This window comes from Vipera berus (genome assembly GCF_964194415.1).
Source record: "Vipera berus genome assembly, chromosome: Z".
Taxonomy (NCBI): domain Eukaryota; kingdom Metazoa; phylum Chordata; class Lepidosauria; order Squamata; family Viperidae; genus Vipera; species Vipera berus.
In genome coordinates, this window is record NC_138205.1 from 8,004,550 (window position 1) to 8,021,514 (window position 16,965).

Sequence of the window (16,965 nt, forward strand, 5' to 3'; positions counted from 1 at the left end):
ACAATTACTATAAATTCCTATCTTCTTCCAACCATTTATAGTTAGTCCTCAACTTACAACAGTTCTCTTTAGTGACCAAAGTTATGACGACCCTAAAAATGTGACTTTCGGACCCTTTTTCAGTTACCTTTGCAGCATCCCCATGATCATGTGATCAAAATTCAGATGCTTGGCAACTGATTCTTACTTTTGATCTTTGCTGTGTCCCAAGGTTACATGATCCCCTTTTGCGACCTTCTGACAAGCAAAATCAATGGGGAAGCCAGATTCACTTATCATCTGCAGTGATTCACTTAACAACTGTGACAAGAAAGGTCGCAAAGTGGGGCAAAACTCAAATGTCTCACTTAGCGACAGAAATTTTGGGCTCAGTTGTGGTCGTAAGGTTGAAGACTGCCCGTCGTATTAGTAAGGTGGTTGGGCTTTAGCTTGGCGTGATGTGCAAACAGGAGCCTCACCAACCCAGATACCCTGTTTCCTTGAAAATAAGCCCCACCCCAAAAATAAGCCCCAGTTAAGATTGTCAGCCAGACAAGACGCATTTGGTACCGTATTTCCCCGTATATAAGCCCCAGCCGGAAAATAAGCTCTAATGCGTCATTTGGAGCAAAAATTAATATAAAATCTGGTCTTATTTTGGGGAAAACAGGGTATTTGCACCAGAGTTGCAGGCTGAACAAACAGGACAAGCTCACTCGCCAATGCGCAACCAAGTCCATCTTTGCCACTGGCACAGACCCTCCCACTGGACCCATCACCCACCACCCGCTGTGGAAACATCCTTAGCATGCCCAGCAGAGGAATTCTGCTCACTCAATCCATCCTGTGATTTGATTTTATTTTTCCCTGACCCTCCCCACAGGAAGCACGTGGCAGATTTCAGCTGATATTCCTCTTCCAGCTTTAATTGCTCCATCAAGAGAAACATCATTAAAGAGATTTTGTATAGAAAAAAAAATGAGAGTGAGGGGAGAGGCAATGCCACTCCACAGTTTCCTCAACCTTCCCACAAAAGGGATGGGTATTTTCTCTTGCTGGTGGCTCTTTAGCTGAGAAGATGTCCAGAACCTGGTTCCCACCCCCCACAGTTGCACGGCGAGATTTTTCTTCTTCTTGATTTGGTTGTCGTCCTTTGGGCGAAATGTGCTCGGGAACACAAAAAACTGTCGTTTCCTTCCCCAGCACTGTTGTTACGGACTGGGGGAGGAGAAGGGTTATTTCACAAAGACCACATTGTTGTTGGAATTGCGGGAAGCCAGCCAAGCTAGGAACACATCCCTGGGTGAGAGAGAGAGAGAGAAAGAGAGAGAAATGTCAGAACCAGAAAACTAACCTGAAACGAGATTAAAGCATCTGTCACAGAAATGCATTTCCAAAACTAAGGGAAAAATAAGAGGATTCATTTGAATTCCATATATTTACACCTTGCCAATCCCAATGCTCAAAATGCATATCCAGAACAGTGTTCTTCAACCTCAGCAACATTTAAGACATCAATTCCCAGAACTCCCCAGTGTATCCAATGCTGGCTGAGGAATTCTGGAAATTGAAGCCCACAAATCTTAAAGTAGCTTAGGTTGGAAAAAAAACAAAAAACCTCTCCCAGAAAATCCCAGCAAATAGTCAGGGAGGAGAGAAGCTAAAGCCATATTTTATGTCGAGATGGGCGGCCTTCCAGAATTCTTGGTGGTGGCCATTTTGGCTGGGGGATTCTGGGAATTGAAGTTTTACAAACCTGCAAGTGGCCCAGTTGGAAGACAAGTGATTCAAACAGAGCTTCCTGTTTTCTGGTTTGTTTTTTTCAATGAGCAATATAGGTGGTCCTCAACTTACGACCACAATTGAGCCCAAAGATTCTGTTGCTAAATGAGACATATAATGAGTGAGTTTTGCCCCATCTTAGGACATTTCTTGCCCCAATTGTTAAATGAACCACTGCAGTTGTTAGTGGCACAGTTGTTACAAGTGAATCTGATTCCCCCCCTTGACTTTGCTTGTCAGAAGGTCGCAAAAGGAGGTCACATGACCCCGGGACACCGCAACCGTCATAAATATGAACCAGTTGCCAGGCGTCTGAATTTGGCTCACATGACCTCAGGGACGCGACAATGGGCGTTAAGGGTGAAAAACGGTCACAAGTCACTTTTCCCAATGCCGTTGTAACTTTGAACAGTCACTAAATGAAGCGTTCTAAGTTGAGGACTAACCTGTACATTTCACCTGGGAACTATGCCCCATAACCACTTGACCAGGAGAAGAGGGTGAGGTGGGAGTATTTGTTCCTCAATCCTTTCTCTGAACAATTTAAATGGATTTTATTTATCAGCAGCTCCATCTTGGATCCACTTCTCTTCACCCTTATGAACCTAAATCTGCTATCGGGAGCAGACATATCGATCGTACAGGTAGTCCTCAACTTAACGACCATTTGTTTAGCAACCTTTGGCAGTTAAGTTAGTCGCACGGTTTTTTGTCAGGTCACAAAAGCCGATTCCACAATCCCAGGATGTTGCAACCGTCATGAGTATGAGTCACGTTGCCAAGCAGCCAAATTTTGATCACGTGACCACGGTGACGCTGCGAGGGTTGAAAAAAGTGAACAATGGTCCTAAGTCACTTTTCCCAGTGCCGTTGTGACTTTGAACGGTCACTAAACAAATGGCTGTAAGTTGAGGGCTACCTGTGAGGACAAAAGACAAAGCCTGAGAAGTGATACTTAGGAAGGTTTTGTAACAGGATGTTCCTAGTTATTCTGATGCTTGGGTACCAATTCTCTCCCACTGTTTCAGCCTCACCTTCCTACAGTGGGATATAAAGAGCGACAGCAATAGCACTTAGACTTATATACCGCTTCACAGTGCTTTACAGCCCCTTTTAAGCGATTTACAGAGTCAGCATATGGCCCCCAACAATCTGAGTCCTCATTTTATTGACCTTGGAAGGATGGAAGGTTGAGTTCAACCTTTTCAATCAGAATAGAGCTGGGAGGGACCTTGGAGGTCTTCTAGTCCAACAAGGAGGAGACCCTATACCAGGGGTAGGCAACCTCGGCTCTTTTATGACTCATGGACTTCAACTCCCAGAATTCCTGAGCCAGCATAGCCAGCATAGCTGGCTCAGGAATTCTGGGAGTTGAAGTCCATGAGTCATAAATGAGCCGAGGTTGCCTACCCCTACCCTATACCATCTCAGACAACTGACTGTCTAGTCCAGGGGTAGGCAACCTTGGCTCTTTTATGACCCGTGGACTTCAACTCCCAGAATTCCTGAGCCAGCCTGGCTCAGCTTGGAAACCTCTCCCTTTCCCCTCAGCGTGGCTGGCTCAGGAATTCTGGGAGTTGAAGCCCACGAGTCATAAAAGAGCCAAGGTTGCCTACCCCTGGTCTAGTCTCTTCTTAAAAGCCTCCAGTGATGAAACACCTACAACTTCTAGTAGCAAGCTGTTCCAATGGTTAATTGTCCTCGCTGTTAGGAAGTTTCTCCTTCGTTCCGGATTGCTTCTCTCCTTGATTAATTTCCATCCATGGTTTCTTGTCTTGCCTTGATCCGCTTGGGATCAAACTCCTGGCAGTGGGCAGAGTTAGCCTGCAATACTATATTCTAATCGCCGTGCCACCATGGCTAAATCAGGGAAATTCCCTTCCGTAGTACCTCTGAGGAGAACCCCAGCAGAAGCTCAAAGTCACCCACCTGCAGTGTTTAACCACGCACTCGTTGCTACAATATTCGTTGTCCCAGTCGCTGTTGGCCACGGGAGGGTTGTCGCAGCCCACACGGACGCAGCGAGGGCGGGGCGACATGGCCACGGGTGATTCGGAGACTAGCTCGACGTGCATTTGCGTTGGAGACTCGACCTGGAAGAGGAGGAAAAGTTTCCGAGATTTAGCCAAGACTGCTAGAGTGGGGGACAGGGGGGGGGGGAACAGGAACGAGAGACTCTTCAGTCTCGCAAAACGGGGGAGGAAAGCGGACTAAGGTCTGCTCTTCCCCAGCGCAATCCAATTCAATTGCCTTTTCGATTGGCAGAATAACAGAGTTGGAAGGGACCTTGGAGGTCGTCTACTCCAACCCCCTGCTCGAGCAGGAGACCCTATACCAGGCATGTCAAACGCGTGACGTCACGTGACGTATGGCGACTTTTTCCCCATTGCCGGCAATGGGGAGGGCGTGGTTTTGTTGTGATGCATCCGGCCCGCGGGCCGGCAGTTTGACACCCCTGCCCTATACCATTTCAGACAAATGGCCGTCCAATCCCTTCTTAAAAACCTCCAGTGTTGGAGCAGCCACAACCTCTGGAGGCAAGCTGTTCCACTGATTTAATTGTTACTCTTTATTTATCTGCTAAGTTTTTTTTACCCCACCTTGGTTACTTTGTAAGTAACACAAGGCGGTGAACATACAAAACATTCCTCCCTCCTGCTATTTTCATCAAAACAACAATCCTGTGGAGGTGGGTGGGACTGAAAGAGAATGACTAGCCAAAGGTCACTCAGCTGATTTTCATGCCTCAGGTGGGACTAGAACTTCCAGTCTCCTGGTGATTGGCCCAAAGTCACCCAGTCGGATTTCATGTCTCTAAGATGGGACTAGATCTCACCGTCTCCTGGTTTCTAGACTAGCATCTTATCCACTAGACCAAGGGTAGGCAACCTTGGCTCTTTTATGACTCGTGGACTTCAATCTTATCCACTAGACTAGACCATGGGTAGGCAACCTCGGCTCTTTTATGACTCATGGACTTCAACTCCCAGAATTCCTGAGTCAGCTATGCTGACTCAGGAATTCTGGCAGTTGAAGTCCATGAGTCATAAAAGAGCAGAGGTTGCCTACCCCTGCACTAGACCAAGGGTAGGCAACCTTGGCTCTTTTATGACTCGTGGACTTCAACTCCCAGAATTCCTGAGCCAGCATGGCTCAGCTTGGAAACCTCTCCCTTTCCCCTCAGTGTGGCTGGCTCAGGAATTCTGGGAGTTGAAGTCCACGAGTCATAAAAGAGCCAAGGTTGCCTACCCCAATGTTTATATTTTTATATTTAAGATTTCTTAATTATAAGCCCACCAGTGTTAGCTTTCAGAGCGAGGCTGGCAGTCTATAAATCCAATAAATAACAAAGTGTAGAGATTAAATTGTAGCCCAATTAAATTCCATTACCATTACTGGTTGTGGGCCACGGTTCCTTTCAACTGAATAGAAACAAAACGGGAAGCTTCTTTCCTAGCCTCAAGTAGTATTCTTCCCAAGCTTTCTATATGCTGAACGATTCAGATATTTGGTGGGCACAACTCACACACACACACACACACCACAGTCATTGACAGGAGAAGCAAACAATATTGGGTCATGCCTAAAAGAGTCCCTTAGTTAAAAGAAAAGATCCAGGAGGCTGGAGGCTAAAACATAGGAAGAACGGTTGCAGGATTTGGGTTTGTCTAGTCCAGGGGTAGGCAACCTTGGCTCTTTTATGACTGGTGGACTTCAACTCCCAGAATTCCTGAGCCAGCATGGCCCAGCATGGCAACCTCTCCATTTCTCCTCAGCATGGCTGGCTCAGGAATTCTGGGAGTTGAAGTCCACCAGTCATAAAAGAGCCAAGGTTGCCTACCCCTGGGCTAGGCCTAGGCTGCTTTACGACTGGTGGACTTCAACTCCCAGAATTCCTGAGCCAGCATGGCAACCTCTCCATTTCTCCTCAGCATGGCTGGCTCAGGAATTCTGGGAGTTGAAGTCCACCAGTCATGAAAGAGCCAAGGTTGCCTACCCCTGGGCTAGGCCTAGGCTGCTTTATGACTCGTGGACTTCAACTCCCAGAATTCCTGAGCCAGCATGGCCCAGCATGGCAACCTCTCCATTTCTCCTCAGCATGGCTGGCTCAGGAATTCTGGGAGTTGAAGTCCACCAGTCATAAAAGAGCCAAGGTTGCCTACCCCTGGGCTAGGCCTAGGCTGCTTTATGACTCGTGGACTTCAACTCCCAGAATTCCTGAGCCAGCAAGGCCCAGCATGGCAACCTCTCCATTTCTCCTCAGCATGGCTGGCTCAGGAATTCTGGGAGTTGAAGTCCACCAGTCATAAAAGAGCCAAGGTTGCCTACCTCTGGCTAGTCTAATGAAAAGAAGGGGTGACCTGAGGGTCTGTCACAAAGAATATGGAGTCAAGCTATTCTCCAAAGCGCCTGAAGGCAGGACAAAAAGCAAAGGATGGAAAATAACCAAGGAGAAAGCCAACCTAGAACTAAGGAGAAACTTCCCGAGAGTTAGCACAATTAAAACAGTGGAACGACCTGCCTCCCAGAAATTGTGGATGCTCCAACACTGGAAGTTTTTAAGAAGGGATTGGAAACCATTGGCCTGAAATTATGTAGGGTTTCCTGCTTGAACAGGGGGTCGGATTAGAAGACACACACACCCCTTCCACCTCCATTGTGCTGTTGTTCTGCTATTCACTCCAATGGCTCTCTTTCCTTCTCCCACAAGGCTCCTCACCTCGGGCACGACATCGATGGGCTCCGGAGACGCTTGGATCTCAGTGCTGGGCCTCTCGGGGCTGCTGTCTTCCGTCCGCAGGGCAATGGGCTGGATCTGAAGAGCCGGCGGGGGCAGGATTTTGATCTGCAGAGGGGGTGGGGGCTGCTGGAGGTTGAGGCGCACCTTCTGCTGCAGAGGCGGCTGCTGCATGGCCTGAAGTGGAGGGGGCTGCTGGAGAATGGTGACCGGCTGGGCGGGGGGCTGCTGAGGCATCTGCTGAAGAGGGGGAGGCTGCAGCCGCGGCAGGTGCATGGACGAGGCGGCCGCAGCGGCCGCAGCTAAAACCGAACGGGTGACAATCTGGGTGGTTCCTGTCCCGGCTTGCAACTGCCCCAGCTGGATCCCCCGCGAGGTCACCATCGTGGCGGGGATGACCGTCACCACCCCGCCTTGCGACGTGACAGCCAGCGAGGAGGGCAGCATCTGTTTGGGAATGATGATCTTGGTGATGCTGGTTTGGCCGGCCGACTGGGGACCGGCGCTGGAGGTCACCACCACCGTGGGCTGGGCGGGGACAACTGCAGGAGGTGGAGGAGGAGGAGGGCTCTCCAGGGCCGGAGGATTGGGAAGCACCGGGGCTGGGGGAGAAGCCGATTCCACAACTGGGGCTGGCTGCTCCGAAGGAGAGGCGATCAGGTCCAGCTCCACCGTCTCGACCGTGGTCTGGGGAAGACAAAATCGGCGATACAGTTCAAGAACAGAGCAGACGTGTGGGGCTACACTTCCCTTCCCTATCTCCTCCTCTTCCTCCTAAGATCTCAAGAGATGCAGGCACCAAAGTTGAAGGAAGCAAATTGTGAACCTGAAATAATTTGACCAGTGGAAACCACGCAATGTGTTTGACCTAGTTGACTGAGGGATGCAAAATATAAAGTTCTAAGTGCTGACAAGACCAGAACGATACAATTTGTATAATTAGAATTTTTTTTTAAAAAATCCTGTTTTTATTACTTTCCAAGTAACTCAAGGCAGTGAACATACATGGTACTCTTTCCTCCTCCTCCTCCTCCTCCTATTTTTCCCACAACAACCCTGTGAGGTGGGTTAGGCTGAGAGAGAGGGACTGGCTGGCTTTCGTGGTTAAACTCCCAGTCTCCTGGGGATTGGCCCAAAGTCACCCAGCTGGCTTCCGTGGCTTAGATGGGACTAGAATTTCCAGTCTCCTAGAGATTGGCTCAAAGTCATCCACTTGGCTTTTGTGGCTAAGATGGAACTAGAACTTCCAGTCTCCTGGTGATTGGCAAAAGCCACCCAGCTGACTTTCATGGCTTAGATGGGACTAGAATTTCCAGTCTCCTGGCGATTGGCACAAGCCACCCAGCTGACTTTCGTGGCTAAGATGGGACTAGAATTTCCAGTCTCCTGGTGATTGGCCCAAAGCCACCCAGCTGGCTTTCGTGGCTTAGATGGGACTAGAACTTCCAGTCTCCTGGTGATTGGCCAAAGCAACCCAGATGGCTTTCATGCCTATGACAGGATTAAAAACTCGTGTTCTCTTGGTTTCTAGTCTGATGCTTAACCATTAGACCTAACTGGCTCTCAGTAGCTTTGTTTACATGAAACAGGACAGTATGAGCCCCTAGTGACAGAGCCCACCCAAACCTCTCTCTGTAGCAATCTAGCATTTTTAGCTTTGCATGAAAAGGAGCACGGCGGCTTGAGCGGCTGGAATGCTGGACAGGAGGTTAGCAAGCCTGCATTCGAGGACTGCTGTGGAACAGGGTTGAGCTCTCGTCATTCGCTCCAGCTCCTTGACAGGGACACGAAAGGAGCCCTCACAGGCATCCCCAGGGCAACGGTGATGTCGCCAGCTAATCCTTTCAACCTGGAAGCACCTCGATGCTTCTGACTCAAGTGCAAAAAAAGCTTGACACGTTTTAGCCAGCAAACCTCGAATAACAGCCAGGGGTTGGCTTCCTATTCTCTGGTACATAGGTTTGCATTATCCACCCTTGAGTGAGCTATTTGTACTTTAAATTCTCAACTATTAGGCAAAACAGGGAAGCCTCACTGAAGCTATTTGGCTTACGCCAAACTACTTATTTTTCTCTTTCCATCGACATCAAACAGAAAGAGGAACAAATGTCAAGAGGGAAGAATATTAGAGAAGAGGGACCGACAGCCAAACCTTTCGATAACCCCTTTCATCTTTGCAACAGCAATCCTCAGCAGTCGGTAAGCCGAGACAGTGTAGCGGTGAAGCTGCTGGCCTAGAAACCAGGAGACGCGGAGTTGTAGTCCTGCTTTTAGGCATGAAAGTTGGCTGGGTGACCTTGGGCCAATCCCCAGGGGATTGTGAGCTCTAGTCCCGCCTTAGGCATGAAAGCTGGTTGGGAGACCTTGGACCACCAGGAGATTGTGAGTTCTAGTCCTACCTTAGGCATGAAAGCCAGTCAGGTGACCTTGGGCCAATCACCAGGAGATTGTAAGTTCTAGTCTCGCCTTAGGCGTGCAAGCCAGCTGGGTGACTTTGGGCCAGTCCCTCTCTCTCAGTCCAACTTACCTCATAGGGTGGTGGGTTGTGGGGGAAAAAGGAGGAGGAGTACATGTATTCTCTCTGCCTTGATTTACTTATAAAAGTAACAAAGGCAGGATAAAAATCTAATATATAAGTTCTCCTTCAAGCCAGGCTGTTTGTGGTTGTTTTTTTTAAAAAAATAAAGGACAGAGGTTATGAAATGAGAGGCATTGTTTGCATCTTCCTTGCATCTGTGGTCCATCACAAGGAACGGGATGCTTTGGCACACTTTTCCACACTAGGACCAAAGCCACAAACTTCCTCTAACCATCCCCGCTCAGAAAAAGGTCACTTAAGTGACCAAAAGCCTCTCTGCACTGTTACCAATTACAAGCTTCCAGCTTCTGCTTGTTAACTAGCATCAGGAAGAGCATGAGACCGTTTCCTGCTGAAATACTAGAGAGGCACCGCTTATCAGCAAAGGCAGTTCAGGGCAAACGACATCTCTGGCCCAAGGCGGTTTTTTCCCCCTCTTCCTGTCTTCTCTGGAAGGCGAGTAGCATCAGGGGTAGGTGTCAGTGGAGCAAGGATGGGGAAGGAGGAGGAAGTCATGTCCCCTTACTTGGCACTCTTGGTTGTCCCGGTAGGCAGCTAGCGCTTTCAAATATTCTTTCTTGGCGGCTTCCGTTTTCCGCTTGTAGACCTACGAAAGGAGAGATGGGAATTACAAAGCAGGCTGAGCCTCCGGTTTCAGGCGTTTACTTAGCAGAAAGAAGGATTTATTATTTTTTTTTAAAAAAAAACCAGTTACCATATTTTTCGGCGTATAAGACGACCCCCTACATTTCCTGTTAAATTATAGGGTTTGGGCTATACTCGCCGTATAAGACTACCCCTCTTCCAACGCACACCAAATAAAAATTAAAAAACATCAGATTTGATTTTAATATGGTAATTTTAATTCAAATGCTTATGACATGCAGGTACTTAGTAGGAAAACTGTCACTTATAAACATAAGGCTGTTTGTCATCAAACATGTAAACATAAAACAGTGCAAGTGGATTAAAATTTTCCTAATTCACTCTAAAGCTTTCCCTGCGCAGACCAAATGGGAGATCCGCTCCAGGTTTTCCAGCCAGCCCGCCCAGTTCCTGAGTCAAATGTGTCCTTAGAGCTAAGCAGCTGCTCTGGCTGCTGCATTCCCCACCTGCCTTTCAAGTTGGGATAGACTGCAGCTACTCTTCAACTTTAGAAGGAAAGACGCCCAGACCCCAGCCTGTAAAAAATCACAGACTGCAGCTTCTTCTCCAATTGGTCCCGCTTTCCCTGCGCAGACCAAATGGGAGATTTGCTCCAGGTTTTCCAGCCAGCCGTGTCCCTAAAGTTTCAGCACCCGGCGTATAAGATGACCCCTGACTTTTGAGAAGATTTTCATGGGTTAAAAAGTCGTCTTGTTGTTGTTAGCTGCGAAGTCGTGTCCGACCCATCGCGACCCTATGGACAACATTCCTCCAGGCCTTCCTGTCCTCTACCATCTTCTGGAGTCCATTTAAGCTCACGCCTACTGCTTCAGTGACTCCATCCAGCCACCTCATTCTCTGTCGTCCCCTTCTTCTATTGCCCTCGATCTTTCCCAGCATTAGGCTCTTCTCCAGTGAGTCCTTCCTTCTCATTAGGTGGCCAAAGTATTTGAGTTTTAGCTTCAGGATCTGGCCTTCTAAAGAGCAGTCAGGATTGATCTCCTCTAGGACTGACCGGTAAAAAGTCGTCTTATACGCCAGAAAATATAGTATTCCCTTGCCTGCAGTCACTGATGTAGACAAGGGCTTGGTTTGGACCACTTAGAAATGGGGTTTGGCATTTAGGGAGTGAAGGAAGCCGGTGCGGGAACGAGACTTCTCTGGGCCCTTCCCTTCAGGCTTGGAAGAGGGTTGCACTGCATTTCCCAGCATTCCTTGCAATTTGTCTCTGTTGGCTGGCTCGCTCTAATGCAGTTATTTCTCAAGCTCAGCAGCTTTTAAGATGGGTAGACTTCAACTCCCAGAATTCCCCAGCCAGCATATGAATACTGGAGGTTGAAGTTGACGAGGTTGAGAGGCACAACCTCGTAGTATCGGTAGTCCTTGATTTACAATCACAATTGAGCCCAAAAGTTCTGTTGCTAAGTGAGACATTTGGGTTCTGCCCCATTTTTACGATTTTTTTCTTGCTACAGTTGTTTTAAGTGAATCATTGCAGCTGTTAAGCTAGTAATAAATACGCTTGTTAAGTCAAACTGGCTTCCCCACTGACTTCTCTTGGTTAGAAGGTCGCAAAAGGGGATCCTGTGATTCGGCACACTGCAACCCATCATAAATATGAACCGGTTGTCAGGTGACCGCGACAGCTGTAAATGTGAAAAACAGTTGTTAGTCACTTTTTTTCCCCAGTGCCATTGCAACTTTGAAAGGCCACGAAACTAATGAATGTTAAGTCAAGGATTACCTATATCTGTTCTGGCAAACCTATGGCACACGTGCCACAGGTGGCACGTAGAGCCCTCTCTGTGGGCATTTATTTATTTATTTATTTATTTATTTAAATCCCATTTATATCCCGCCCTTCTCCGAACACTCAGGGCGGCTTACAATTTAAAGCACAAATCAATGTGCTTAGCAATAGCCTTCATTCTATGTCTATGCCTGCTTATTAGGGCTTTCGGCCACCCCCAAGTGGCATTATTACAAAGTCAGCTTATTGCCCCCAACAATCTGGGTCCTCATTTTACCTACCTCGGAAGGATGGAAGGCTGAGTCAACCTTGAGGCTGGTGGGATGCGAACCTGCACTAATTGCAGGCAGCTGGTGTTACTTAAGGAGGCATTAGCCCACTGCTCCACCAAGGCTCTTGGTGTCACCCCACTCCTGGGCCTTCAAGCTGGGTTTTATAAAACCTTTTCGCTTTAGGCCTCCACCACCGTGTGCAAAAAAAAAAAAGTTCAATCAATCATTTCAACTTCTCGTGGGGAAAAAAAGATCGTGCAAAGTTGGGATTGATTGAACTTTTTAGTCCCACGCAGTCGGCCGTTACCACCGCAGCCACGCACACCCAATGGGCCATGCCCACCCAGCACCCGACCATACATAAGTGGGTTTTGGGTTGCAGTTTGGGCACTAAAACGTTCACCATCACTGACCTATATACTGCACCGTACAATTTAATAGGAAATGGCTTGGATTTCATCTGAGGCAGGTCCATTATTAACCTGGAAAGCTTCTGGTCCATTCAGGGCAGCACTGATTTGTGCTCCAGAGGCACTGATAAAAGATCATTGAGTTGAAATGGATCAATGGCCCTCTGAAGAGGACAAAAAGCTAAAAGGGTTCCAGATTAATCAATCAGTTTTTTTAAAAGGAATGGCTTTAGAAAGTAGCCAGGCTTAACCAGGTGGCTGCCTCTACTGTGATGTGTGTGGGGAAGTGACATCCATCACTCAAGAGCAGAACACAAGCTCCAGCCTCTGGAAGTTCCCATTTGTTTGCACCAGCCTCTATCCCAGTGTTTCTGTCCTTGGCAACTTTTAAGACGTGTGGACTTCAAATCCAGAATTCCCCAGCCAGCATATGCTGGGAGTTGAAGTCCACGTCTTACAAGTTGCCAAGGTCTATGACTCTCCCGCTCAAAACGAGCCGAGAGCTAAGGAAAATCCACTACTTTAGTATCGATTATGCTCGATGCATCACATGGAACTCAGATCAGACTTTAGGAGGAAGACTTCGCGTGTTCATCTCCCAAGAGATTTATTTCACATGCGCACATCTTTACAAAGAATCCCACCATGCGATCTTACCCAACCTCTTGCCATTAGAAGAGCCTTGGTGGAGCAGTGGACTAATGCCTCCTTAAGTAACACCAGCTGCCTGCAATTAGTGCAGGTTCGCATCCCACCAGGCTCAAGGTTGACTCAGCCTTCCATCCTTCCGAGGTAGGTAAAATGAGGACCCAGATTGTTGGGGGCAATAAGCTGACTTTGTAATAATGCCGCTTGGGGGGGGGGCGAAAGCCCTAATAAGCAGGCATATACATAGAATGAAGGCTATTGCTAAGCACATTGGTTTGTGCTTAAATTGTAAGCCACCCTGAGTCTTCGGAGAAGGGCGGGATATAAATGGGATTAAAATAAAGATAAATAAATAAAATTTTAGGAGGTGTGAATTTCAATTCCCAGAATTCTGCTGGCTGGGGTATTCTGGGAGTTGCGCACATCTTAAAATGGCTAAGATTGGAAAATATTGCTCAAGCTTCTGCTGTTCTTGAAAGGCCAGCTTCCTCAACTTGATCCCCACCAGGTACCAACTTAATTGATCCAACTTGATTGTTCTAGCACAACTTTCGTGCAAAATGTTTGGGAGGTGAAAACTGGCCAAAGAAGACTCTTTCTTCCAGGGCTCCAGCTGGACTGTGCTGTCCTTGGTGCTGAAGTTTGGAGATGTGTGTGTGTGTGTGTGTGTGTGTGTGTGTGTGTGTGTGTGTGTGTCCCACCCCCTACAACCGCTCAATGCAACAAACCCTTTGAGACGTACTTGCTTCTGTTCCTCTCCCAAGCTGTCCCACATCGAGGCGACAATCTTGGAGACCTCGCCGAAGGTGGCTTTGGGATTCTGCCCCTTAATGGCCGCCTGGGTGTCCCGAAAAAAGAGGGCGTAGGCGGAAACGGGCTTCTGGGGCTCATTGGGATCCTTCTTTTTCTTCTGCTTCTTGGGTGGTTTCTGCTTCTTCCCGATGTCCAGCACGACCGCAGGTGCTGCAACAGGCGGTGGCGCCACCGAAGCAGGTGGGACTGGTTTGGCGACAGAAACTTGCTATGGGACAGAGATGAACAAGGTCAGAAATGCAGAAATGCCCTGGGCTGCATTAACAGAGGGACAGAATCAAGATCATGTGAAGTGTTAATACCGCTTTATAATGCCCGAGTAACATCACACTCGGAATACTGCATTGTCAGAGGAAAAACTCATTAAAGGCAAGAGAAAGCACACCACAGACATCTCACTGTAGGATCCGGAGGTTTATTGGAATTTAGAACACACAATAAGTACACGCCTGTCATAACCCATTGCAAGGAGGGCCAACCGTACAACCACTCAAAGAGGGAAGGCTTGTGGCCGATTGGCCCCAACTGTCAACTCTACAACGCACCTGACTGCAGCCATCTTGGTCGTTCTAGGTTGCCACAAGAAAGGGAGGGGGGGTGTTTGGAGATTCTTTGCTAGTCTAAACAATTTATTGTCCTGTGGGAACCAAGGTCGTTCTTTTCTCCAGGTAGAGGCTGGGCATTTTGTTAGAAAGCCCACCAAGTTTTTCTGTTGGGAAAAGTAGCTGACTGCATAGCTTTGGGGTGGGAGGTTTAACTTTGTAATAGTGTAACTCTTTGGAGGGAATTTCAAACTTGGTTTCACTTTTGACCATGCCGATACTATGTAGACAAGAAACATGTTCTTTGAGGAAACCTTTAGCCTCGGAGTTCTGACGTACTTGGTCTCGTCTATCGGAACCTTGACCCCGACCCTCTTTTAGTGACACCCTTTTCTACCTTAAAACCACAACCCCATATTTCTGGGGTTCTGGGGTGACAACAGTAATTGTGCTAGCTCCTTGTTCTTACCACAACTTTCCACACTACCCTTTTGATATGTACTGTTGCAAAAGGCATCCTGGTATAAAGGTAGTTCCTCAATTCCCACACTTCCTGGTTCCTTATTGTATGCAGATGCAAGCATTAAAGTCAACAGAAGGCCACAGTTCAAACTTTGGTTAAGTATCCCACAACAAGCTGAGGCCTTTACTTGATCAACAAGGTCTCTGGTAGTTAGCAACTTCTAATCTATCAAGGGGACACTGAACCAGATATACGATGACATTAATAGATTTTATTATCCAGTTTTGTTCACCATGTTATAAAAAAGATGTTGAGACTCTGGAAAGAGTGCAGAGAAGAAGAACAAAGATGATTAGGGGACTAGAGGCTAAAACATTCGAAGAACGGTTATAGGAAGTGGGTGTGTCTAGTAGTCTAATGAAGAGAAGGATGAGGGGTGACATGATAGCAGTGTTCCAATATATAAAGGGCTGCAACAAAGAAAAGGGGGTCAACCTGTTTTCCAAAGCATCTGAAGGCAGGTCAAGAAGCAATGGATGGAAACTCATCAAGGAGAGAAGCAACTTAGAACTAAGGAGAAATTTCCTGACAGTGAGAACAATTAATCAGTGGAACGTCTTGCCTCCAGAAGTTGTGGGTGCTCCGACACTGGAAGTTTTTGCGAAGAGATTGGACAACCATTTGTCTGAAATGATATAATCTTTCCTGTCTGATCAGGGGGTTGGACTAGAAGACCTCCATGGTACCTTCCAACTGTGTTATTCTGTATTCAGAAAGAGCTGCACAGAGCAGAGATAGAGGTCATGCCTGTGGGCATGTGGAGCAGATTTTATTCTCGTTTGCACCAGCCTTTATTCCAGTGTTTCTATCCTTGGCAACTTTAAGACGTGTGGACCTCAACTCCCAGAATTCCCCAGCCAGCATATGTTGGGAGTTGAAGTCCACATGTCAAAAATTTGCCAAACTGCTCCATTCTAACTTTTTCTGAGGTCCCACTTACCTACGTAAACTGAAGAAGCTTCTTGGACGAGAAGTGAAATGTTTTCAAAGAAAAAAAAAACTAAGAAAGTTCAGTTGGGACAACCATGACTAGGACAAATGAGAATTATCTATAGACAGCAGCTGGGCTGTTTCAAAAGCTACACAGGGCTGGGCATTACTTGTGCAAGGAGGAGGTGTGGATTGCAATGATGATGTTACCTAGTTGGGTAATGAAATGTCTGCAAGAAAATAGTCGAGCTCAAAGAGCACTGAGGAACCCCCCCCCCCAAATTCTCCACATCTCCACAGCCAGCCCGTCAAAACTAACCCGCCTGATTTCTTCTGGCTCCTCCTCCTGCAGAGAATTGGAGGGTGAAGGGGCGGGTGTCAGCCGCTCCTCAGGGGACTGGGCCGTGGGGGGCAGGATCGAACTTCCACCCAGGCTGAGTCCCAGCTGAGAGCTCAGCTCTGATTGGTCGATGGTGGTCAGCTGCCCATGCCCCATGAGGCCAGTGCTGATGTCTGTCATAGGCACGTCAATGGTGACAGGTGGATTGGCGCTGTACTGGGTTCCCATGGGGTGATCCAAATCCTAGAAAAAGGGTAAAAAGTTAAGATTCAGAACATAGATGACCACTGTGGGGCAATCCCTGCTATGAAACTAGGCGCCGTTTTAGTTGGGCTTTCAGCTGTTCACCACCTCTGCTCTGCAGACTCAACTTGGTTGGGTTATTTTCCTCAAACACACCAGCAGGATTCCCTATGGCAGGTAGTCCTCGAGTCACGAGTGCTCTGGCAGGTAGTCCTCAAGTTACGAGTGTTCTGGCAGGTAGTCCTCGAGTTCAGAGTGTTATTCACTCATGGGAGTGAATCTCGTACCATAAGCAGGAGTGGCTCGTTAAGTGAACATGAGGTATCTCAGGAGAGGGAAGGCCATGGAGGGCCAAGTGATGGAACAGGCCCCCAAGGCCTTCCTGACCCATTAAGATACCTCATGCTGCCCCTTCCCTTCCTGCCACATTGGACTCACCTGGAAAAGTGAGGCCAGGGGACGCTTCTGCAGCCCTCTGGAGGTTGGACCCAGCCACCGGAGGGCCACGGAAGCATCCCCTGGCCTCATATATGGGCAGCAGCAGCCTGGAAAAGGCCTCCGACTGCCAGAGGGCCAAAGCATCCCCTGGCATCACTTCCGGGTGGCAGAGGCCTGGAAAACGCCCAAATCCGGCCTCTGGAGAGACGCAGAAGCGTTTCCCCGACCTCCGATCTGGTCGGCAGAGGCCTGGAAAAGGCCTCCGGCAGCCGGATCGAAACACACAAGCGTCCTCCGGCTTTGGTTCCGTTCACTGTTGCAGAGAACAGAGGCC

The 16,965-nt window shown here is 48.1% G+C and overlaps 1 protein-coding gene across 1 annotated transcript in view; it reads right to left on the reverse strand.

The window, feature by feature from the left end:
• Positions 1-794: 794 nt before the first annotated feature.
• The window catches only part of LOC308678234 (TOX high mobility group box family member 4-like), a 33,139-nt gene continuing 16,968 nt past the window's right edge, over positions 795-16,965 (reverse strand). Inside the window, exons 4-9 of the mRNA XM_081345289.1 lie at positions 15,930-16,193; positions 13,545-13,823; positions 9,604-9,684; positions 6,482-7,186; positions 3,691-3,854; positions 795-1,278 (exon numbers count right to left, since the gene is read on the reverse strand). Of these exons, the coding sequence (XP_081201415.1) occupies positions 1,215-1,278; positions 3,691-3,854; positions 6,482-7,186; positions 9,604-9,684; positions 13,545-13,823; positions 15,930-16,193 (1,557 nt within the window). The 3' untranslated portion in view covers positions 795-1,214. The remainder of the gene's footprint in view (positions 1,279-3,690; positions 3,855-6,481; positions 7,187-9,603; positions 9,685-13,544; positions 13,824-15,929; positions 16,194-16,965) is intronic.